This window comes from Phoenix dactylifera, chromosome 6 (genome assembly GCF_009389715.1).
Source record: "Phoenix dactylifera cultivar Barhee BC4 chromosome 6, palm_55x_up_171113_PBpolish2nd_filt_p, whole genome shotgun sequence".
NCBI classification, from domain to species: Eukaryota; Viridiplantae; Streptophyta; class Magnoliopsida; order Arecales; family Arecaceae; genus Phoenix; species Phoenix dactylifera.
The window spans coordinates 6,140,957-6,165,576 of NC_052397.1; the positions used below are offsets into that span (position 1 = coordinate 6,140,957).

The 24,620-nt window shown below is 40.2% G+C and overlaps 2 protein-coding genes and 1 long non-coding RNA gene across 8 annotated transcripts; 1 reads left to right on the forward strand and 2 right to left on the reverse strand.

Moving 5' to 3' along the window:
* Positions 1-1,034: 1,034 nt before the first annotated feature.
* Positions 1,035-8,362, reverse strand: LOC120103773 (transcription termination factor MTEF1, chloroplastic-like). 5 transcript variants are annotated; one of them, XR_005512159.1, is made up of 3 exons: positions 7,316-8,362; positions 1,573-1,760; positions 1,037-1,490 (listed from the first exon to the last, which is right to left on the reverse strand). XR_005512159.1 is itself a non-coding variant. In XM_039127282.1 (2 exons), the coding sequence occupies exon 1, from the start codon at positions 8,248-8,250 to the stop codon at positions 7,327-7,329; it is 924 nt and encodes a 307-aa protein (XP_038983210.1). In that variant the 5' UTR covers positions 8,251-8,362; the 3' UTR covers positions 1,035-1,760; positions 7,316-7,326. The 5 variants fall into 5 exon arrangements, 4 of the variants coding, with proteins under 4 accessions (XP_038983210.1, XP_038983211.1, XP_038983213.1 ...); XM_039127282.1 differs by having other exon boundaries at positions 1,035-1,760; XM_039127283.1 differs by lacking the exons at positions 1,037-1,490; positions 1,573-1,760 and adding an exon at positions 1,768-3,170.
* A 2,655-nt stretch (positions 8,363-11,017) lies between these two features.
* LOC113462484 lies at positions 11,018-17,410 on the forward strand. 2 transcript variants are annotated; one of them, XR_005512161.1, is made up of 8 exons: positions 11,018-11,379; positions 12,768-12,830; positions 12,930-13,011; positions 13,188-13,259; positions 13,384-13,472; positions 13,571-13,774; positions 15,216-15,568; positions 16,416-17,410. It is a non-coding gene; the product is annotated as an uncharacterized LOC113462484 (long non-coding RNA). The 2 variants fall into 2 exon arrangements; XR_005512160.1 differs by having other exon boundaries at positions 15,216-17,410.
* On the reverse strand, positions 17,291-18,550 carry LOC120111014 (chlorophyll a-b binding protein 4, chloroplastic-like). The gene is made up of 3 exons (XM_039127286.1): positions 18,171-18,550; positions 17,651-18,069; positions 17,291-17,569 (listed from the first exon to the last, which is right to left on the reverse strand). The coding sequence occupies exons 1-3, from the start codon at positions 18,374-18,376 to the stop codon at positions 17,436-17,438; spliced, it is 759 nt and encodes a 252-aa protein (XP_038983214.1). The 5' UTR covers positions 18,377-18,550; the 3' UTR covers positions 17,291-17,435.
* Between the last annotated feature and the right edge of the window lie 6,070 nt (positions 18,551-24,620).

Sequence of the window (24,620 nt, forward strand, 5' to 3'; positions counted from 1 at the left end):
ATATAATGATAATATCTATGGAAGCCCATAATTCACCCTCAGCTCATTCTTGAAACAGATCCCACTCAGTGGCTATAGTGCATGAGTGACATGATAATGTTTCATTAAGTCCTCCCACTATTCTCAAATATATTCAGTAAGAGGCTAAGAGCATCCCAAGCGATTTCGAGGAAATGAGAGAATTTCTAATATGAAGCACAAAGTAATTTGAACACGAACCATCTACCATACTGGGAGTAGTGCAACCACCGAGCTATAGCTTAGTTCGCACACTCCAATGCACCTAAATTTCTTCATGTTAGAACGCTCTTGCTTGTAGGCTTGAGAGGTACAATGAGACTTCATTACCGTTTAAGCCATTACAATTGTTAATGGTCTAAGGTGATCTTTAGTAAATCCCTGAAACACTTTGGAAGGTCATTAACCAATTAATCCCTTGCATGAATGAGTACACTTATGAGACGTGAATGGATGGATGAACTGCCATGGAGGGGCCCAACAGCAGAGGAGGGGTGAAGAAAATGTCTGATGTGAGCAGAATAAAAAATTTCAGTTGATGGGATCTTAGGATGGTCAGAGATCAGGTTGGGGTGCAGAGTGGTTTGGACTTTGGAGACTTCCTTCAGCTTGTGGGACACAGAGAAGGTGACATTTGAAAAAAGGCACCATTGCTGCGAGTAGGAACTACCCATAGGTCTAGAATCTCTCTACATTTATGGCAAGCTTCAGGGAGGAAATGAACCACCAATGGAGTTCATACTTATCTAAGAGATAGGTCGATCAAATAATTCAATTGAACTAGATTTTCAGAAAAAGAATGTTATAATACTATTTAAAACTTCTAAATAAAATGTCTGGAGTCCATATTACTTCATCTGGTACCTACTCGAAATGTTCTCGGACTACAATTATTTATACTTTTCTTTGGCTGACAGAGAATAAATATGAAAAGATATTCAGTTTATGATTGTGGTGTCAACAGTATGTTTCATACTGGCAATATCTCCATGGATCAATAATATCTGACAAATGCATAAAAAAAATTTTTGTACTTCATGCTCCTCTCATAAATTTGATGAGTTGTGACAAAAACACCAGACATTATCTATTCACAAAATTTAGCGAGTACAATTGAGTCTTATGACCACCACTTCTAACTGCCACATGAGCAGACAGGACTCTTGCTGAAAGAGAGTCAATCAACAGCTCTTACTACTTCATACATCTAAAATCAATACAAAAATATAATACCCTACAAACAAAGTTAACACAAACATCTTGAGTTACTTAACACCCAGCATCCATGACACTAGCACTTGTTTTCAGTATATATCTTTCAGAAGCATTCCCAGGGTACAAGAACTATACTGCTCTGTAGCCCATGCCAGTTCTATCCTTATTCCAAACAATGACCTTAACCAAGCTCATCGTTATGAGGAAACAAAATGACAGTAGCTATCATTGTCAAGATTCTTATACAGTAGATGTACCTGAAATGTCGTAATCGCTGGTTTAGGAGTGTACCTACATACATCTACAACGCTGTGGAAAAAGAGTTAAGGGTGAGCTGACCTGTTAATTGTTTTGCTTCTTCTGGCTCTCTTTGTAAGACTGTCCCTTTTCCAACCGGCAACAGCTTGTCCTTGACTGCTGATTCTTCCTCTCCACAAATCTTTTCCCAGAAGATCGAGCAAAACAAATGAATCGTCCAGAGAACAGGAATCGGGACGAGGCATTTCCATGGTCTGTCCTTATGAAGCCTAACAAAAGAATGCAAGAATAGGATGTTTTCAGTCTGAAGTACTAATTTACTGCTATCTGCAGCATGTTCCAATCAATGAATTCAGATGAAATTAACCATTGATTGGTAGCAAGCAGACACTGAATAATTTGAATAAGCAAAAGAATAATCATGGGGCATAGAAAAACAATGAGATCAAACTCAATGCCATTTAGGGTTCATAGCATCTACTGGGATCCTTCGAGGCTCTCTGTGTGATGAGAAGTTGAGCATGAACATGAACACTGGACCACTAATCCTAACTTTCAGCATATGCTGATCATCATCAAAATCCAATATCATTATTTGCCATAAGAAAACCTATATTCAAGTAATCAGATAAACCTTAAATTGTCGGCCCTATCTAGGTTTGAAGGAATGGTTAGGTCTTTCAAGAGACCTAAGCAGTATCAAATTCTAAAAAGGTATTTTCACTACTGCTGCTTCTAATATGAGAACTCTTTTTTAATGGACCCAATGCTCATTGTCAGGAGCTGTATTTCATTTGGAGCTAGGAACCAGAAATGAATGCCCACCAATATGATCTACGGTTTGCAGAATAAATGAAGCTTAATATTGAAATGTTATGTAATATGTAAATTACGTAGAAATTCAAATGCACAGACAGTTAAGGGTGTTATCCAACAGTTACTTAAGTCAGGAATGCCTGCTGGAATGAGTAATCAAGGTTCTCAAATAAATTTACACAAAGAGGGTGCTTTTTGATGCAGGTGCAGAAGCAAAATTCCAAAGGATTCTCTCTTTTTCTCCTCGGGATGTAGCACTACAGGTACAAGATTTTGGGTACTGAGGCTGGCGCTTGTGCATAAGCACAGCTAGAGCTCACCAGTGAAGGCTGCAAGGACAATGCATTTGAAATATCTTCAAACCAGAAACGAGGCAATAAACCTGTTGGAAGTGGTTCTGAAAGGACATTGACATGAATATGTGTGACCCATATATGTGAAATAAGTCTTTTGACTGTTTGGTCTACCTATTACATTATTAACCCATCACAGTGAAGCAGATTGCTCTGCATGCAGCAAAACAGCGAGACTGCAATTGGGGAAGCCCAAGGGGATCTTCAAAAGCTAGTCAACATTGAAAATTGCACTGTTTTACATGATCTATGGATTTAGAAAACTGTCCTCAGTCTTGGTTTTAGGGGAAAAAAGTTAAAATACAAGCATACAACTGCGACAGTTGAGGCTTTCCAGCTGTGACCTCTGGTCACTATTACAGCCCTATAAATCCTTTCCAGTCCCCATAATGTCTTCACTTCTTTATTACACTGGATGGAAAATCTGAGGGTGCTTTTTACTCAACTATGTGGCTCATTAATCAATGTATAGATATTCATCTGAAAAATGGTGATACGGTGCCTAATCATCTACACATGAAATTCATGTAGACAAATTACTGAAGTGATTGGAAGTCAATAAGCCTCTTAAATTAATGATTAAAACAAGTGGAGGACCTAAGCATGTAGTGCCATGCAGTTGTAAGATATCTAAATACATATCTTCAGAAAATTAAATAAATTACGTCCTGCATGGTATAAATGTAGGTCACCAAGCCTATCTATCCAAGCAGTAGCCTAAGCTGAATATTATCCTCCTAATGCTCATAATGTAACATAGAAGCAAGAAGATACATTAGGTACCCCATTGCAGGTTCTATGACCTGAATATAAATAAATGAACAAAAGAGTTTGCAGAACTGTTCTCAACAGAATGCCTACAAAAATAAACATTTCATGCAAAGTTGTGGAATTGTATGCTATAATATTAGAATCCACGCAGACATAGGCAGGAATGCAAGCTACTTCAGGTGTAACCATTACACGAGAACGAAGCACTATGTAAGTTGAGTTTGCAGGAAAGACGTTTGATGGGTCAAGAGATCCCAAGAGAGCAAGAGCAAAAGATCTTTCCAATTTGAATATTTGGAGCATTAAAGATGCAAGGATAGCAGTAAAATCACCAATTTAATGAGATATCAAAGGTTAGATAGAAGCCCCTCTTTCAATGCGATTCAGTATAGGCACATCTTAGAACTACATGCCACTGTCAATAATTCATGAGATATAAAATACAAAATTCAGATGGGAGATTAGGCCCACCTACAGAGATGGTAAAGGAAAATATGCACCATACATAAAGTTCCCTAACATTTGAAACTACATAAAGCTATGCCTTCTAGACTCTCCTACAGGATGAGCTATGCAGCACTTGCAACAGCTTCAGAGAAAGGTCAAATCACAGGTGAAGTAGGGGGGCAGAAAGATTTCAAAATTGAACATTTTGCATGAAAAATCATGATTTTTTTATTATCATTATTTATGTACAGAAATTAGGCATGTTTCCAATATAATTGTTGAAATTGACTCACATTAGCGCACTAGCATAGTCCAACTATGATATGATTTATGTATGTTACAATGGAATATTTAAACTCGTCAAGTGAAGGCAGTAAAATAGCATGAAGCTATTTTTCATAATATCCTCTACCAAACAAGGGAGGCTTAATCCGCAAAGACACAAAAATGGGATCTTTGTATGCAATTGATCTATAGTAAGATATTTATGTGTGAAAAACCCATTATTCAATAAAGACACTACTAGAAAACAACATCAATAACATAATAAGAACATATGCCCTGCATAATGTACACCAATATTCTTGATCAGGAATTCAGAATGATAAAATCATGATTAAAAATAACCTAAGTGACGCGTGCACTCTAATGCTCCCATCCATAAGATTATGAAGATTCTGTTTCGTTTGTTGCATGGAAGAAATAAAGGAATTCATTCCATTCTCAAGTTATTTACCCTCAACACACAAAAATCATACATAATAAAATGGAAATCAGATCACTTTTCTTGCAAATTCCAAAGTAAAACAAATTAGCATGGAAGAAATAACTCAAGTGCAAGATTCTCATGTGACTCTCTTAAATTAAATCTATGGGTTTAGAGATTTGAACATCATCTTAATTAATGCTCTGAGCTTTTAGCTTTGTGCAAAAGATTCCAATAGTTGATTTCCCTACGGTTGGAACATGTTCAAATCAATCTATCCTTCCTCCCTTCTTTTTCCTTATGTTTTCTACTCAATTATTTTGAGTCATTTCACATTACTAGGTGCCAAAGCAACTTTGAAAAGCCAGTTCATGGCTTTAGGCAAGAATACCTTCTTATTATATAATTCAAGGGGAGGTATGGAAATTATCATGTAGAAAATTGGAAAGAACAAAGGTGTTCGCTGAATAAAATGATAAGATACTCTATTATGCCATGATGCCCTTGTCCAAGCAACAATAAATGTTATTTTCAAAAAAAATATTTCTATGAATTTGCATAGCAGGACTAAAGGAGAAAAGCATGGTCTAACCAACCAACTAGAACTACCTAGTTCAAGGAGTACCAACTAGAACTGCCTAGTTCGAGGAGTACTAACTAGAACTGGTGCAAAATCAGGTCGGTTTGGCTTCTTGGTTCAGAAAACAGTGCGGCCTAAACCACTCTAAATCAAGTAGAATTGAGCGATCCCATGACCAAAAAGAGAGAAGGCCACAGAATGCCATGCACCTCTCTTTTCTTAAAAAAATGTGAATGGGAGGATGAGTTATGTGAAGAAAAGCTTGTATACTGTAACACAGGATGAAGTTCATAATAAAAATTTAAAATCCTTGCCCCAATTAAAAAGCATTAAAAGGAAGATGGTCTTGATCATAAGAAATCTGTAGAGAATGATATGGACCAAGATATGTAGATCTCATATAGATACCCATGAAAGAGGCTCTCACCAAACCGGTATAGATCTACGTTAGTATAGTTCAGCTAGGTGCTATACACTATCTGACCATTACAGTCCTAGGTATGGAGATTGCAGATTTGGAGCAGAGCCTCTGCAATGGAAACTTAAAAAATGATGAAATATACGATAGCATTATAAAAATGCCAAAGCACTGAGAGGGAAAAATGAAGAAGAAGAGCTCTCGTGTAGCGACTTTTAATTGTAAATAATTGCTTTTGAGATTAAAAAACAAAAAAGTGCTTCCCACGCACCCGCGCAGAAAGCACTTCCTCGCCTTTCTAGGTAGAATTATTTACCGGATATCCCCCCGAGGAGGAAAATGCAGGGCATGAGCTAGATATACATAATAGACAATAAAGCAATGATATGATGTGCATGAAAGGGACTTCTTGCATTCAAAATTGAGATAGAGGAAGCTCCCAGACTGATATGGTTAGTAACTTAACTCTGATTGCATATTGTTGAAGAAACTCAACCTGATTATTCAGAGGAAACAATCATAACTGACATGGATAATCTTTCACTATTAGACTGTCCTCTTGTTGGACCTAATCCTCTTGCAGTCCACTTTTAACCAATAGACAACCATGAGTGCATTGGTGCAAATGCAATATGCAGATGAAAATGAGGCAATCCACTCGTTTGCAAGGTTACCTTCAAAAAGCCTGCAACAATATAAGTTAAGAATATTTGTGGTCCGACATAGACAAAATGGAGTTCAGGGGCAATAAATTAGGTATCAATTTTCACAGAATCTGTACTCACCCTTCCATTCACGATTGGCATGAAGTTTTTAGTAGATTTATTTGAGATGTCAGCTGGTTGATCAAATTAGCAGTTTCAAGATGGCTAGGGTGATGCATTTTAACCCATCTTCAAATTTTCAGTAGCATCCTTCTGTTATCTGCCAATGAACTTAAAGGGTCCAAAAATAAACAAGCTTACCATATGGACGCAATTACCAGCAAATATCTTACCAAACACCCATAATTGTCTTGGAGAAACATGGTTCTGTTATTAAGATCTACTTAAGTGGAGCCTCGTTCTGTGAAAAGCAAATGATGTGAATCATCACAAAACAAGGCACAAGGGAGCTAAACTGAATGAAGCATTGCAAGACCATGCTACATATGGATCCCATTTGAACAGAGACACCCAATGCACTTAAAATTACCAAAGGCGAAGCAGAATAAAGGTCTACAGACCAATCAATAAACATAAAGAAAACACGTGTCATCTTCCACATATAGCTTAAATATCAAAGTTTTGCTTGAACCATAAAAATTGTTCTCTAAATTCGTTGGATTCACCTCTTATGTGATTCTTACCATTGTTAGGAAAAAAAACTACTGCCATAGAGTATTGAACTAGCTCAAACCTTTAAACAATGCAAAGTTTGGCCCTTATATTCAATGCTCAGTCTTCCTTCCCCCTTTCTTCTTACTCTGTTTCTATTCCTCTTCAAAATTGGTAAATTTCAATATACACATATAGAAAAGCTGAGAGGATGAACTTCGAAGGACCACTGCAGAGAATCATATGCATTCAATAAAACATTGTCGACACATGCTCTTATTTCTCTACCAATACTTATATTATTGCAAGGAAAAAAATTATTATTAATTACAATAAGAAGGATGAACAATTTAATCAGATCTAAGCACATAAGTAACATTCTTGCACATTATATATTTTAAAAACAAACAAACTCACATCATTATGAGCTACAACTTCTCGCCAACAGGCCTCAGCCGCATCTCCACCAACCGTTTCCTGAACTCTCCATCACTGACCTTCAGCATCTCGGACAGCGGCATCGAGAACCCATTCTCCACCAACATCCGATGCCGGGGCTTAATCTTCCCCTCCAGGCTACATGAGAAGTACTGCGGGAATTCCTCCAGCTCCGACAGCTCCCTCCCCATCTCCCCCACCAAAAACTCCACCTTCGGCCGGAAATTGTTCTCGATGCTGAACGTCAACAGCCCCGGCGACCTCAAGACCATCTTTTTCGTCTCCCTGTAGGAGAATCCCAGGCTCTGGAGGTAGTCCAGCTTGGGGATAAGGGTGTCCTCGACGCTGGACACCAGGAGAACGGTGGTCTGGCAGGTGATCCGGTGCTGCCCGACGAAGCCGAGCCGCCGGAGGAAGTAGAGGGCGGGCTGGAGCTGGCCGGGGACGCTGCAGACGAGAAGACGGGGACAGCGGACGACGGCCTTGCGGATGTCGGCTGACGGGATGGCGGCGAGGCCGAGAAGGAAGTCGAAGACGGGGCGGAGGTCGGCGGCCGGGTCGGAGGTGAGGAGATGGGGGTACATGGAGAAGATGCGTCCGGAGTCGGCGGGTCGGAGGCCAAAAGAGGCGAGGAAGTCGGCGACGGACCGCAGGGAGGAGAGGGGGGCGGCGCGGACGGCAGGGTTGAGGGAGAGGGCCTTGGAGGAGTCGACGCCGAGGTCGTGCTCGAGGTAGAGGAGCTTCTCGCGGAAGCGGAGGCCCGAGTCGCCGCCAACGGCGGTGGTGGAGGAGGAGAGGACGGTCGGGTAGAGGGGCCGGAGAGGGGTGAATGCGGTCCTAGGTTTAAGGATAGGGTTTTTGGGGGGCTTTGCGGAGGGAGGAGGGATAGGGGAGAGCTGGAGACGAAGCGCCATCCTTCATTAAACTGATAAAAATCGCTGTATTGTTCCTTCAACAGATTCAACTCTCCTGCTTTCTCTTATTCTCTACATATCTTGTCCCCCTTATCACCTTGTATTTGTCTTCCAGAACAATGTCCAACCACATCGTTATTATAGGTGTATAGGTAAAGACTAGGGCTAGGGCTGGAAGTCTGCCGGATCCTATTTGAACCCAGCCTAAATTTTTTTTTTCCGACTTCGAGCCAGATTTAGGCCCAAAAATTTTTAGATAATGCAGGCCCAAGCCCAATTAAGCCAGCCCAAATTATCCCATTTGGGCCAAAAATAGATCTGTCCCGAACTCATTGAAGTTTAATTTTTCATAATATTGCTTCATAAGAAAATGATTTAGTTAAAAATTAGCCTGATTGAAGTTTATTGCCAACTAAATCTATTTTAATTTGTTCTTCCTTATTATTCTTTCTAAATAGCAACATACAAAAATAAATTAATTTGGATCTAAATACGAGCTTTGTTTCGGGCCTTGTTCGATCTTAGGCTCGAGCTGGGCCCGAGTAGGGCCAGTGACATACCTGAGCCCGGACCGATAAACAAATGGGTTCTATATTTAAGCCCAAACCCATTTTGAACTCTTTCAGACCTAGCCTGAAATCTGTGCCGTAAGGTTTAATCTTGCATAGTTTATATCTCATGTGTAATGATAATTATGGGCTATAATTCTGTCTCTTTTATTCTTAGAGATTATGCGGAGGCATGTCATATGGCCAAGGAATGGCTAGCCTTTGTTTGGATCAAATTCTTCATTACTCTAATAAATCGATGTGCCAAGTAGGGTGCTTAAATTCGTTTCAAAGTGCTAGCTTGCTAATAACAACCTATCATACCTCAGTTGGTGAGAGACTCCCTAACTGCCTTCATCAAAGAACATCAGATTCATAAAAGTATCAAAAACAAGCAACTCTCCTCAGCATAGCCGAAAAACTTTGGCGCAAGACTACATCCGTCGCTCTTTGTAGCACCATGAGAGCCTTAAAGCTCTCGAGATGATCCATGTAATCCGAGGTAGTATTATATACCTCAAACTGAGGTATTTTGAACCTTCTCGATGATAGTTCTTCCATGATCTCTTTGGAGAAAAGGGTTAGTCATCATCTCCATATTGGCTCTGGGCTCGACATTCCTCTCTCTCAAGGGTTCAATCTTGGTATTCATCTTCTTAATCTTGCAATTGAGGTCGGCCTCCCTCCTAGGGTGCCTCTCTAGTTGGAGGGATGAAGAGCCATGCAGGCTAGTGCTCTTCTTAGCATTGTCCAGAGTTTTTAGGGCAATGGTCAATGTTTTGCTCTAGACCATCTTGGCAACTCTGTTGACCGATTGACTACCTGGCATTCAGTTCTTGCATGTTCTACACATGGCCGTTAAGGTCTACACTTGCCATATCAGCAAATTGAGTTGCTTAGCAGTGACAACCTCAAAGGTCCATTGAGGGGCATAAGATCTCCAGAGGTTTTGCTGGTAGCTATTAGACTCCTATTGAACTTGATTGGTGGTAGACTGATGATTGTTTCTTCTGCACTTCATCTCATTAGATCTTCAGTAAATCTTAGTCCCCTTTCTCTAGTACCAATCAGTTGTTGCCCAAAATCTGACCTAGAGGAGTTGGCGTTCTAGCAGAGACTAGCTACGCCACTCATCTAGAGCTAGGCTGCATGGTACAAGAGCCAACCTATAACCAAAGTAAAGAGATCAGAGGTTGCTGAAACGGTGAAATATATCCAATAGAGATCGTCTGATGCTTAAGTTGGTCAAAGTTTTAAGAAGTAACAATAGGAATCTGAGAAGAATGACGAGGTGAGAGCAAGGAGAAAAGTCTCATACCTGAAGTCCTCTGGTTTGGTTTATATAGAAAGAAGGGTGAGAATCGTCACAATTTTGGTCACGCATGCTGGCCGAATAGTGCCTAGGAATTGCTATGTTGCAATTTTAGATTTTCCAAAATAATGTTGTAAATAAAAAATCCATAAAAAGAAAACTAGAAGATTGAAAAAGCCTTGCCTAGATCGAGCCATATGGTGAACACTACCCTAAGAATATCATTCACCCTCTTCATGTGAGTTAGTGGCGATATCGTCCCCAAGGTGCAGCAAACCGGCTCAGCTCGATCCTTTTCTAGATGAGCATGATCACTGTGAAGCTAAACCTATATAACTCTTTCAGTTGCCTAGAAAATGAAAAAAAAAGTAGAAAATGAAAAAAAAAGTGAAAGAAAATTAGAAAAAGAAAAGCAGAAAGCAGTGGAAATAGTCTCTATCTCGGAACAGTCTCAGATTACAACAGAGAGCATAAAGATAATAGCAGTGATAACAGAGTCCTAGAGAGCACAGAGATAGTGGAGGTGTGTTAGGATATCTTAGGGCGTTCGATCCAGAATTTATTTATAGGCTTTATTCGGATGATCGACAAGATACTAAAAATCTGAGGTTTTGAATTGTTTCACAAACATTGTAACCTAATCCAACAGCGCACCTCGCCTCACCCGATCCAATTACGCCTTGCTTTCACGTATCCGATGTAGAACTAAAAACAAAAAAAAATATGATAAAGCATGTCAACCAACTAAAATATAGAAGCTAAGGTTAGTTTTATTTTTATAAATTAAAAACTTCAATTGTACGGTCTCAGGATGGGCCGTTATTTTCTTTTCTTATCTGCTGCTCTGCATAGTTATATTCTTTCTTTTTTCTTGATATGCCGACTTGTAACCGTCTGGATTATTTGCTCGGCTGTTACCCGTCTATTTTCAGCGGGCGGCGAATCCGAGCCGTATCATGCGGGATTCGAACGAGAGTAATGGTGGTGATGACGTGGCATCTCCATGAGCTTCACCTCCCGGCGCTCTCCTCCTCTGGGGTTAGCTGGCTCTAGGGTGTGGGTTTGGGGTGCGCGGTCGAGTGCTTGTTCCCTCGGATTGGAGCGGATTTGGGGCCGCCGGCGGCGGTGGACGGGGCGATGCTGCGGTTTTGGTACCAGTACCAATCCCACAAGGGCGGCGCGTTCGCTGCCCTTCTGGTAGTCCTTCTCCCGGTGTTCTGCCCTTCTCTTTTCTTCCCTCTCGGCCACGCCTCTCCTTCCATCTTCTCGGTGAGTTATGCCCTTTATCGCCCTCTTTCTCCCATCTGGAATCGTTGTGATTGAAGTAATTCAGAAATTTAGTGGATAGTGGTCTTTATTATTACAAATCTGATGTGATTTCTTCGTTTTTGGAGTTGTGAACGATTCTATCGTCATACAGGTTTTAAATTTGTCTCAGTCACTAGCCACAGGATGCATTTATAATATTTTATATTACTAATAATTGTACTTTTGGCTTCGGCTTTGAGTTTGGGAAGTATTAGTAGTGTGCCACGAAAGCATCACTTTCGCGATTCTAGTGTGGTGGAGTATTTTAGTCAGTAGAGAATAGTAACATGGTTAAATCTTAGATGCTTACATCCTATAGGGTCACATAACTATCAGTTGGCTTGTTTGTACAAGAATAATAGCGCTAAAGTTTGATGTGGTAACTTGCTATTAGGTTATATAACCATCAATTAGCTTTTATGCACCCTAAAACTTTGTTTTGTAGTATCTGGGCCTGGTTGGTTGTTAATCAGTCGTTAGCAAGAGGAGCCAGAGAGCTGGATGGTCTGAGGAAAGAATTTCTTTGGGCTACATTTGATCTGTTGGGGTACGGTCTTCCCATGAATTTACTGTACTTGAGAAGGATTTGATTTGGTTGTGGGCACGTTAATTGAATGAGTTACTTTGTGAAGAGGTCGAAGTTCTTAGAGTGTAGACTATTGTTAATTAGTTATTTTGTATAGGGAACTATTTGATTGTGGGTGCCATCAAGGGCACATTCCAAACCTGATTAGCATTCAATTTTGGATATTTGGTTCTACATATCACGCTTATTTTTAGATTAAGGTTTGGTAGGTCCCGTTTTTCATTTAAACATATTAAGCAAACCGGCTTTAAATCCACGCTCTCAGGTATTGACTTGATATGAGAGATTGCAGTTTGTTCATACACTGGTCTACATGTATTTTTGGTCCAGACCCAGCTCCAGGAAACATAGAGCTAGTTGACAGTGTGATCCCAACCCTGGCTTATGTTGTGCTTTCAGTTTGTTGTTTAATTTGCTAAGAGCCTAAGATGTCTGGAAACACACACACAGGAAGCAAAAATGAATTTCAGGGATTCTCATGTATGCTGCAGGCTTAATGTATGTATGGTTGGTTTTGTAAATTTTGAAGATTGTGTGGACCATATACTTAAATGACTAAATATCTAGTTTCAGTGGTTTGAGTTGGTTAACTCTTTTTTCCAATGTTTTAGTAGTTTGTTTCGCAAGCAATGAACTGCAGACAGTTTTAATGCATATAGCTTTTGTTTGCAATTGTAATTTGTATGCATGTTTTCTTGCTCAATGGTATTTATGGTTCTTCCACTTATGATTCTCGTATAATGGAGGAAATTCTTTATTCCAGGAGTGGAATGCCCCTAAACCTAGGCAGATGTCTCTTCTGATGGGTGCTTTACAACGCCAAATAGTGAGTAAGCTGTTGAATTAGCAGTAAAATTCTTTCATTGAGCTTATACATCACTTTGCATCCATGGCTCTGATTTTTTTTTTCCTTTTTTTCCTATAGTCGGATGAGCAGAATTCTGAGCTCTGGCCCCCCTTGGCACACAAAAGATGGGGACCATGTATTGAAACTGAAAACAACCCTGGTAAGTACTTGATAACAGCAAGAGCTCAATCACTTTCCCAACTTAAGTGGTAAGTTAAAAAAGAGGTAGTTTTAGCCTTTTAGGTACTTTTTTGCTTTTAAGCAATATTTGTTTGATCTTCATGAAATGCTTATCTTTCTACAGACATTTTATTTTATTTTTAAATTGATTTGCAGTATTGATACCTACTAAGTCATCTGATATATTCAAGTATTCCTTGATGGCGGGTTGAACCAACAGAGAATGGGGTAGGCTATTTACATCATCTGAGTCATCTGAGTGGACATCTGATATATGAACATATGTTTATGGATAAGAGAAGCCATATTTGTTCATTTTCTGGTTTACGTATCGAATATTTTTGTCTTATAGATTTGTGACGCAGTTGCTGTTGCTAAAATTTTAAATGCAACCCTTGTGATACCTCACCTTGAAGTGAATCCTGTTTGGAAAGACTCAAGGTACCTCTAAGTAACATCTTGTTCTTGTTGTTCTTTCAGTTGCTAAGTAGGGCATTTGGACTACAAGCATTTAAATTAACTTGCATTTGCTGCTGCAGCTCCTTTGAAGATATTTATGATGTGGATCACTTTATTAATGTGTTGAAAGATGAGATATCAATAGTTAGAGAATTGCCTCAAGAATTCTCATGCAGCACAAGAGAGTATTATGCTTTGGTTATTCGAGCTACTAGAGTTAAAACTGCATCAGTTGATGCTTCAGCGAAATGGTATATTGAGAATGTTGCTCCCCTTCTTCAGAGGTTCGTAAAAATGATGAATATTATATTGGTAGCTGACAAATAAGTTACTGATAAAACTTCTACAGTTATCTAAAATTTTATGTTTGTTCTCATTTCGTTTTATTATTGTCTTGATCATTCTTGATGTTAACTCCTGTATTGCCAGATATAGTAGGTTACCATTTTTATTACTGTTTGGTTGGTGATGGAAAAATTGAAAATTGCTATTCTGAATTATTTGGGCCATCTGATTTTGGAAGTTAGCAGCTTTGTCATACCTGTATTGCAGGTTGCAACATCTTTATTCATCAAGAAGAAGATTTAGTTCTTGATAAGATGGCTCATGTTTGCATGAAGGGTTAGGTTTGAAACAATTTGATCTAGTCTGTATCTATCCGAGTTAGTGAACTTTAGTGAACTCTGTGAGAGGAAGTCTAAAGCTTGACCTTTAGACAACATTGGCTTTGGTTTTCTAGAACTACCTAATATGGTTTTCTTTTCTTCCTTTTTCATGGTTTTTTCTTGCTGGTTCTGTTGTTGTTTTCATCCTCTATTGACACCCATCCCAAACATGACCACATTGAGTATTGAGAATGCTCTTGGTAGTTCATCTTTGCTTGTCATGGGCATCAAAAGTCAATCGTTCTGTTGAAGAAATGCTCTATGACATTGTTTCATACAATTTTCTTCTGGGTTTGCTTGGACACATTTCTTCCCTTATGTTGATTATTCTTCTCTATTGTTGAGTTGCAGAAATTGGCTAATCTTCATCAGTCTTCTTTTCACGTGACTGAACCATTTCAACAAATTTTGGTTCCCTTCGCTTAAAGTGATGCAGCTGATCAGCTCCTGTCATGGATTCTTTTCTAAATTTCCTCTTTATAAGCATCCAACTCGACATTCTCATCTAATTTTTGCATTGCATATGCACCATGTTTTGCCCCCTAGCATAGTGAATGATGACCCTGGGTTGACTACAGGTTCTTGCCATTCTTAAACCCGAAATTCAGGATAAAGCTTTCCTTCCATTGTCTAAGTACATCCAAACGAAGAGAGATTGGACCTCCAGCCTACCCATGGAATTGTATATTTACACGAGGCTGTATTGGCTTTTAGGACAATGGATTACGGTGGAGGCTGACAATAAATCTTCAGTTAATAACAATGGTATATTTGTAAGTTGTAACCTTTCTTATAGAATGGTATCACCATACAGATTCATTCATTTGGCATCACTTTATTCTGAAATTATATCATCTATGTCATTTGCCCTCATATTTTCATAATTTCTTGTACTTATTCTATTCCATTTAGTATCCATGCCTTGTCCTTGTGGATCCTTTCATAGCTTTATCGACTTATTCTATCCCATTTCATTTGCTATATACATGTGACACCAAATGTCCATTTTATTACTAATATGTGGTTTTTTTCTTTTACTTTTCCTTTTTTTGGTGGTTAGAAACTGTTCCGCAGATATTTCTGTTCAAGGCTTTTCTAGATACTTTAGAACAGGGAAGCAAAACAAAGTCTGATAGACAAATCAATGATGATACATTGAATCAGTTGGGCCAGAATGCATGCTTGGGACTTCAGCTGGCAGGCCACAACCCATATCAGTCGGATGGTCTGAATTTGATTTGTGAAAAGAAGTTCAAACCTCGAGCTGAAGTTAAACTACAAGAAGCAATCCTAGATTTCCAAATGAATGGCTTTGAGCTGCCCAGGCCCAGATATGATGCCAGTATTCAGATATGGACTTCTACCTGTGGTCCGTGTGGTCTTCCTGTATTTGCTAAGAACTCTTACCCCCAAGTAAGTTCTTGTGGATTTACTTTATAATTTTGTTTATGTCAATCGTTTGCTAAGATCATTTGATATTGGTAATATGAACAACTAAAATGGGGGAGCTATGCAAGGTGACAACAGTAAGCATAAGAAATAATATGGCATCACGAGTAACCAAAGCTTTTGAATACTTGAAGTACATGAAGTAGCAAGTACAACTGAAGTAATTCGTACAAAGTATATGCTTTTCAACCTTTTTTTGATGTTAAACTCAGCAAGCATGGTTTTGCTGGTGACTGGCGTTGGCAAAAATTACACTTCAGCTGCTGGCACAGATGCAGTGCTTTATTCCCTTTTCCTGCTGAAGCCAATTTTAGTTGCAGTCACAGGGGCATGACTATGAATTGCCAAGCACTTCTGCCAGACATTCCTTGTCATATGATCATATTGATGTTTTTCAATATGACACCCCTTTTAATGATAAACTGGGAAAATGGCATATGACTGAATCAATCAATTTCAGAATCTACATGCTTAAGCCTTCATTTAACATTGGGCATATATTTGCAATCTCAGCATGCATGCATACATTGTTGAGTTCTTAATACTGCATTTTTCATGTCTTCAAGTTACTTCCTTGGCTTATTTTTTCTTGTAAGGGTGTTCCCCTAGTATCTTAGGTCCCTGTTAAATTATCATCATAAGAAACATGAAATGCAAAACAAAGTTCCAAGCTGGATGCATAACATCTAATGTTCTGACGTATTAGGGAAGAAACTGAATATATTTATGTGTTCCATTTGCTTCAATTAATATTTTTCAGTGATCGTGTAGTATAAAGTTACTGTGACTCTCCGACACATAATTTTGACAGGTACCAAGCTGCTTCCTAGGAATGCATGCAAAGGTGGATTGCTAGGACTATGGTTTCTGAAAAGCTCTTTATCTGGATGTGAATGGCCTTGTCTTCCTGTTGCTGATGATTACTTAATCTACAAATTGGTCTCCAATTTCAGTTTCTATTGAGGTTCGTATTACTTTCCTTGCAGCAACCAATAGGACTTCATGACTTGTAGCATAGTTGCATTGCGAACTTGGTACAAGCAGGTTTGACGGCATTTACTGCTGCTGATTGGCACAACTCTCCAGCTGTTGTCAAGATTTTTCCCCTTCTCTCTTTTTTCATACAATCATCGGAAAAAAGGGTACATATACTAATGGTAATTATGTTCTCATTGTTATGCTTGTTCAGCAACCTGGCCAGCATCAAAAAAAAAAAAAATTACATACTGCTTCTCGGATCGTCTTAGTTATCATACCTCTTATCTGGAAAGATCCTTGTAAATTATATTATAATTGTCTCCTCTTGGCCTGCTTACATGGCCAGAAAGTTTTTGTTCTTGTAAATTATACACAAGCAGAAAAGCTTCAAAGCCTGTAATACATGTAAAAAGAGATGCCCCGACAAACTGACCGGAGCTGTAAACTAAATTCAGGTGTAACTGAAATTTATATATCCAATTCTCTTTCAGTACTTTAAATGTAAGGATGCTTCCTGTGAATCTTAATGCTTTAAGAGGATCGATGGTCTCTCCTTGCAATTCCACGCTCTGCATGATCAGTTTTTCCTCATTTCTTGATCAATGAATATCCACTGCAATCCTGTATTTGCTTCTTATTCTCTTAACTATAGTTTGTCATTTGAGAAGAACATCGAATAAATTTATCCTCAATAAGCGCAACTAAAGGTGAAAATAGAGAAGAAGATGTAGATGGCATTACAATAATATTCAATATCCCCTGTACATGGCAGTTTTTTTTTTCTTTTGTTTTACATAGTGGCCCTTCTGACTCAAAAAGGCCATCTTACCCTTCTGTTACACAAGACAAGAACCTAGCCCCGGAGTGTTTGAATAATGGTGTTGTGCCATGGGTCAGAAAGGTGTTGCAGGAGGTTGTCAAAGGGACCTTGACCAGTAACATTGTGCTGAATGATAAACCCCAGGAACGCCAGCATCGCCAATCTCCCTGCAGATCAGTCAACCCAGGACTTAGCAATCCACACTATAAAGAAAGCTTTTAATGGGTGCTTTGATGCTGAGAGGTTACCATTTGCGAGCTCCTTCTCCTTGGCCTCAACCGTGGGGTCGAAGTTGAGGGGGTTGAAGATTATGCCCCCAGGATAGCCTACCTCATTGGGTGGCAAGCTGTAGTTCTTGAAGATGGGATCCTGGTTGACGCAGCCTGGGTTCTTGATGTCCTGCCACCTTCTGATCTCCACGTAGTGGAACAGGATGAATTCGATCACGAAGAGGGTGGAAGATGATGCGAAGTATTCAGCCTTGCCGGCGTCATACCACTTGGGCACGTTGATGATCCCGATCTTCGTGAAGACCTCCGGGAGGAGCATCCCGACGACGCCCAGCATCGCCCACCGGCTATTGACGAGCTCCGCCTGCACGTACCACTTCAGGTTCTCTGGATCCTCAGCTAGTCCAAGTGGGTCGAATCCATTGTCCCCGGGGAGGCTGCAACAAAAATTACAAGACAGCTTTGAGAAGATCGTTACCGGACCAAGTAACGGTAATGTTGGTCGAACTCGCAATTGGATTTGAGACATGGTATTGACCTGCCATTTAGGTAGGCAGGTGAAGGCAGGCCCGGGAGCCACTCGCCCTTCTTTGCCTCCACCTTGAGTGAGGTGGTGGTCTTGGAGCGTGCTGTTTTGGTGGCGAAGTCTCGGGCGAGTTTGCCGGAAGAGCCTGTGAGAAACCTGGCTTTTGATGCCTGGGGCCGGAAGACGGCAGCCGAAGCCTGAGTTGTGACCGTCGCCATCTTTCCGACCAACCGACCGATGAGTTCCGGCGAGGGATCAGAACTGCCTGATGATGGTGTTTTAGTCCCTCTTCATTCCTTTGTATTTCGCTGGAGAGGAAGCTTTGTGGTCTGGATTCATGGATAGGACGCACGGTTGATGGTATGAAGTTTGGGAGATCGAACGGTTAGGATCTGCATGGGTTTTAAGGGAGCCAATGAGAACTTTTGGTCCTTATCCCTTCTTATCTGAATGCAAGATCCCAAGTATTAGTTGAAGCCCTGCTATTGGCCAGAGAAAGCCTCGTGGGACAACTCTGATGGTGATTCCTCTTTCCATGCATAACAAGCGACTGACTGGTTCTGGTTGTTCTTGCTGAAGGGTTGGGCTAGAAAAATCTTGTGGGCCTACCAGTTCCGTGGCGTAATGCTATTGGTGGCAGATAATGGACGGCACTCAACCAGGAGGTGCAGCTAATTGTTGTCTAGGGTGTTCATGATCTGGTTTGGATGGTTGTGATCTTACGAACCCACAATGGTTTGGGATAAGGTAATCTGGCCTTAGAAGTCATGGTCAGGCCCAGCCCATGAAACATCCACAAGTTCCCATTTTTATATTATTGCTAACCTGAACCCAGCCCAGAAATTTTATGTTAACGTAGTCCGCAGAAAAAGATTAGGGTCAAGGTGTATTAAAATGTATGGAAGTAGCCCAGTCTGCTAAGACGCTGGCCCAGTCCACCAAGCACCTGGGCTCTCCGGAAGCGGAATCCCCCGGCAAGCGTTCATCTCCTACGGGGACCGTTGAAGCCGAATCAGGTGTAAGCTATCAAGGTTTGAAAACACTGCATAACATAATCAAAAAAAGGAAACACTGTATAACTGCAATGAGAACCGCACATCATTTTTTTTGGAATTAGCTATGGTGCTTCTTAAAATCTTTGCAAGTTAATTTTATAGGATTAGGGCTACGCTGGGATTAGGGCTCCATAAAAATTTCCCTGGATACCCACTAATAATCAGCGGTTAGGATGAGTCTCCACTTCTTAACAAAAATTAAAGTAAATTATAAAAACTTTTCTGAGATTAGGGGTAAATTAATGATTTTGACTAGCATTCTGTTAAGTTATCGGCTAAAGTATTGGATAAAAATAAACCTCAAGGGAGTAAGCATAGGTTTTTCATACTATTGGGACCCAAGTGCCACATTAGGAACAGTTTTAAAATGACAAATAATATTACAAAAAAACTCCTAAGGTTTATATTTATTACACTTATACCTAATATTTTGTAAAACCTCCGGTTACACCCAGTTAAATTGATAGCATTAATGAAACCATTTATCGATTGTAAAAAATTAAAATTACCCCTATAAGAAAATAAAGCTCCTCTTTCACCATCCTGATTCTCCGATCTCTTCGAAATCTTCCATCTTTAAGAATCTTCTTCTCTTCAAGATTGAGTGGCTAGAATTTCTTTCTCGCTTCACCACCCCACCATGAGCGTTCCTTTCCAACGAGCGACCTACAACAAGCTTCCTTTCTAACCAGCATCCGACGATAAGCATATTTTCTGATTAGGTTTTGTTCTCGCTTCTTCGCCCAATATGTCATAGAGATCAGAGATGTTGGTGTATCATTTATTGATTATGAGTTCTACATGTCCAATACGTATATATAATTCCTTACTATTGTCGCTGTGGATGAGGATTCCTATGTCTGTATATAAAATTATGATAGCTCTGGCAGCCTATAATCAAAAGGATCCAAATCCATACATGTGCGAAAACTCTTTTTTCTTGGAAGGTGCATCGATTATGTTTCCATAGTGTCACGCCCCGAACCCGGGGCCCGGGGCGCGAGCAGACGCCGCGCACCTGCAGGGCGGACCCCGCAGGCATGCAAGGCAGATAAATCGGATCAACCGTCAATAACTAATTAAAGATAAATTCCAGTTTTCATATCAAATGTCCATATATATATACATAAGTCAAAAGAAAGTCCATATCTACTAGCTAAATACATCATGATCACTCTATCCCGTAATCCCCATAATCATATGTCATCACCTGCAAAAATGTAAATAGTAGGAGTGAGCTAACAGCTCAGTAGGCAACATCATGCAATAAAGTCGTCATATAACATGTCATGATGCATATAAAAAGCAACTAAACTCATGAATCCAAAATCCATACGATAATCCGTAAACCCGATCTGAGACTCAAAATAACTCAACCGCATGACTACGGCCACATCACCCAGTGGCATGGTTACACCGAAGTGCCAATACAACTCTCCGAAGAGCCGCTCCACTGAGCCAACGCACCACTATGCCGTACCCCCTAGTGCCAAACTCACGCTCCACTGAGCCGCTCCGAAGAGCAAAATGCACCCCTGTGCCGCCACTATTCTATCACCGGTGGTCGCGGTGTCAGAACTAGTTCCTCAGTACAAGTCGACAGAGCCAACGTATCATCCCATTGGCGGGGCCTAGACTATAGTCACGCGGATTTTAAAAATCAATAAATCAACTTTTTATATCAAAGTCATAATCATACTCCCAACAGTAAAGCACATAACAATTTATGAAATTAAATACTAATTTCTAATTCTAACACATATTGCCAATAATAAATCAATAAATCAACATATGCAAGATACATGTTAAAATTCTACTTTAAAGCAACGATCACCTACCTGGGTTCGCTTAAAAATCCCTGCCACAGATATCACGAACCCCTGATTAAACATAAATATTAATTATTTAATTAATTAAGAAACATAATTTAAACTAATTCCAACTCCTTAAGCTCCTAAGTTCATAGATCCAAGAATGAGCCCCCAATATCAAACATAGACCCTAAGAACAAGTAAACTAAATCCCAAAAAATCAGAATCCTTTAAACCCAAACCAATTGTGGCCCAACACAGATTAGGCCCAAATGAACCAAACCAGATTACAGGTCCAGATCAGATCTCGGGCCCAAACCAACCCAGCCCACAGATCCAATTAGGTTCAACTCAGCCCAACACAGATTCCCCAACCCAAATTCTTGATTCAGATTCAGACCCTAATCAAAACCCATTCACGGAATAGGTGGAACCGGTTCACAGTTTAGACCCGGTTCAAAGTCTGGTTCACCATTAAGGCACGGATTTCAAAGCAAGGAAAAACCCAGGCCGAATAAGGAGGAAGAAGAAGAAGAAGGAAGAGAAGAAGAAAGAAGGAAGAGAAGAAGAAGAAGAAGAAGGAGAAGGGAGGAGGGTGGCTGGTGGTTCCGGTCGGCCTTCGGCGGCCGACCGTGGCCCTCGGCGGCGGCGCTCGGCTAGCCGCCGTCGGCTACCCCACCTTCACGAGTGGCGGAAGAGAAGAAGAAGAAGAAGGAGAGGAAGAAAGGAAGGAAAGAGAGGGACCGAGGCTGGGAAGCCCGGCCCCCGTTCGTCCACCTCCGGCCGAACTCGTTTCGGCCGGATTGACCCCGGCCGGCCACCGTCGGCCGGCCGGATCTCACAAAAACTTCCCCGAAACAGGGGAAGGAAAACCCATTAACAACCATCATTCCTTCCCCTTTAAATCCGATTTTCTCACCTCCGGTCGTCGACGTGAGGCTTCCCGACGGCAATGGCGGCTCCAGCGGCGACGGGGCTCCGGCAACGGCAGCGGCAGCGGCTCTCAAGGAAGGGGAAAGAGGAGGAAAAGATGAGTTTTTTTTAGAGGGATGGGCTCTCAGAGAAGAGAAAGAGGGAGAGAGAGAGAGAGAGAGAGGGAGAGGGAAGAGGGGGGGGGGGGGGTGCGGTGATTTCGCTGGCCGTTCGGACGGCGTGGTCATCGTGGTCACCCCCACGATGAACAGACTGAAGTCGGCATCCATGGCCGACTTCAGCTCATTGGGCCCAAGGACGGGCCCAATTTCAGGTCTTTACACATAGTCTGGCTTGGACCATGAACAGACTGGCTTAAACAACAAAACTTTTGATACTAGTTTCTTGCAACAAAAAATTTTAGACGCATCCACTTGCCTGAGAGATCTAGATTGCTTTTTTTTGGTACATAGCTCTTTTTGATAATTCATCAAGATCAAGCTCCAGACCCATGGCGACTTATGGTTGTTTTTCTTCTTGGATGGATGTTATATTACTTAAGGCTAGTTTGTCATTTTCTAAATTTTTTCTAATATGGCATTTAAATTCTATTTAAGTTAACGATTTGGCTAACATTCTGTTATGGATGAAAGTATTGGATAAAAATAAACCTCAGGAGGATAAACGTAAGTTTTTCAAAAGTATATTTTATTTCTAATCTCAGGAGGTTTTTGTAATTTACTCACCAATCAGAGATAATTTTGACTTTTCACATGAGGTAAATGAATTTACTAACACCTTTAATTTAACTGAATATAAGTGTAGATTTTACAAACTATTTACACTTTAAAGAAATTTTTGTAATTTACTCTAAAATTATAGAAAACATTGTAGCAATCTCCTAATTTTTTTGATCGTTACAAAAAAAAAAAAAAAAAAAAAATCTTTTGAATCATAGATGAGCTCTTGATTGTTGGATTAAAGAACGGATGTGACATACCTTCAACATGCATTGGATCATTTGATCGCTAGCACAAGATCAGCTGCATATTGTGCCTCAAGGTATGTGATCAAGTAAAGTTCATACATGCATTGTGGGAAAAAGCTGTGTGCATCATGGATCCACAGCACATGATGTGTGAGAGATCAAGAATTGCAGCACGTATAGAACCTGCCTACCAACTAAAACTGAAATGAAATCATATTGACTTCAGACTGGTAGAGAGAACAGCATGTATGATAGGTTTCCAAGTGGTTCTTCGAGCATTTGGAAGAAAACCTGTTGGCGGAATATATATGACTGTTTGATTCAAAGGATCATATCTGTCTTCCAAGTCTGAATTTGATTGCTATTGATGCTGCACCAGCCATAGTGCTGATGCTTTGGCCTGTTTGTTTACTCATTTGTAATTAGACGGGATTCTACTTTGAGTGGAAAAAAATTATTGTTAAGAAAAGACAGCCCTGAGAAAAAGAAAAATGAACAAAATGCTGCAAGCTATGCTGCTTGCCATATTGTCAAAACTGTATTGCAATTTATATAGACCAAATATTTAAGATAAGATTCGCTGGCATGACCATCTTAATAAATTTGGCTCGTGCTAATGCCCTTTTTCAAGGAAAAAAAGAAGAAGAAGAAGAATAGAATTCATTGCCATGATCATTAGCATCAAATTAACATTTGAGAGTAGTAAGAAGACCAAACAATCTTGTCATTCAAAATAACTCATGGAATCCAAGTAAACAAGAGAAAAGGTAAAAATAACGGAGAAAGAAAGAAAGAAATCTTGAGGTAATCTCCCCCTCCTCGTTTTTTTTTTTTTTTGGAAAGATAGATGGCACTTTTTTGGTGGTTGTGAGCCCAGTTTCTTGGATATCTTCAGGACAGACAAACCAGTGGTCTTGAATGAATCAATCAAAGGTACTATTAGTTTTAATATTCATCCCCTGCAAGATACTCGTGCAAATAATCAGATAATCAGAAGCTGGTACAGATGTTAGAAAGAAGGGTGCTTCCATCACCGCAAGTACCCACAAGCAGACGAGAAAAGAAGAGGCCAGGAAGGTCCCTTCCGGGCCCCTCTCCCTTCGCAAGCTGCACCTTTTTAATTTTTCAGAAGTACTAGCAGTCCAATTGCATTGAAGGATCAAAGTACGTAAAGTGACCCAGAAGAAATACATCAAGAAACTTCATTAAAATTTTAACACACCCAAGGATCATTTCTTTACTTTTTACCATGAGAGAGAAATGGTAGGAATTTAACCTGCGTTCAGAATAAATTCCAACAGGGTCCAAAGCGGCAGCCTGGGTTAGACCGAGGAATCCATTATCCTCTTGGGAGGACCAAACAGAAGCGTTGCCTTCAATGGAGGCGGGGAAGCTTCCCGGAAGGCTACGTTTGAATGAACTTCGCTCCCTTGAAGGCCGTTCTTGTAACATTTCGAAGTGGTCACATCTCGTTAATAAAATTCTACAGCCGCCGTCCTTCGTCCAGTCCAATCGTACTCGTTACTGCATCTCTATAGCTCTGTTGGGTTTAATTTCGAAGACTGGATTAAGAATGTGAATACCAAAACTTTCACATATTAATTTATTCTGTCTATAAGTAATTTCTGGCTAGAAAACATAGCCCTGTTTACGGGAAACTAATTAAAGTTTAGGAATTACAAGCAAAACTCCTTCG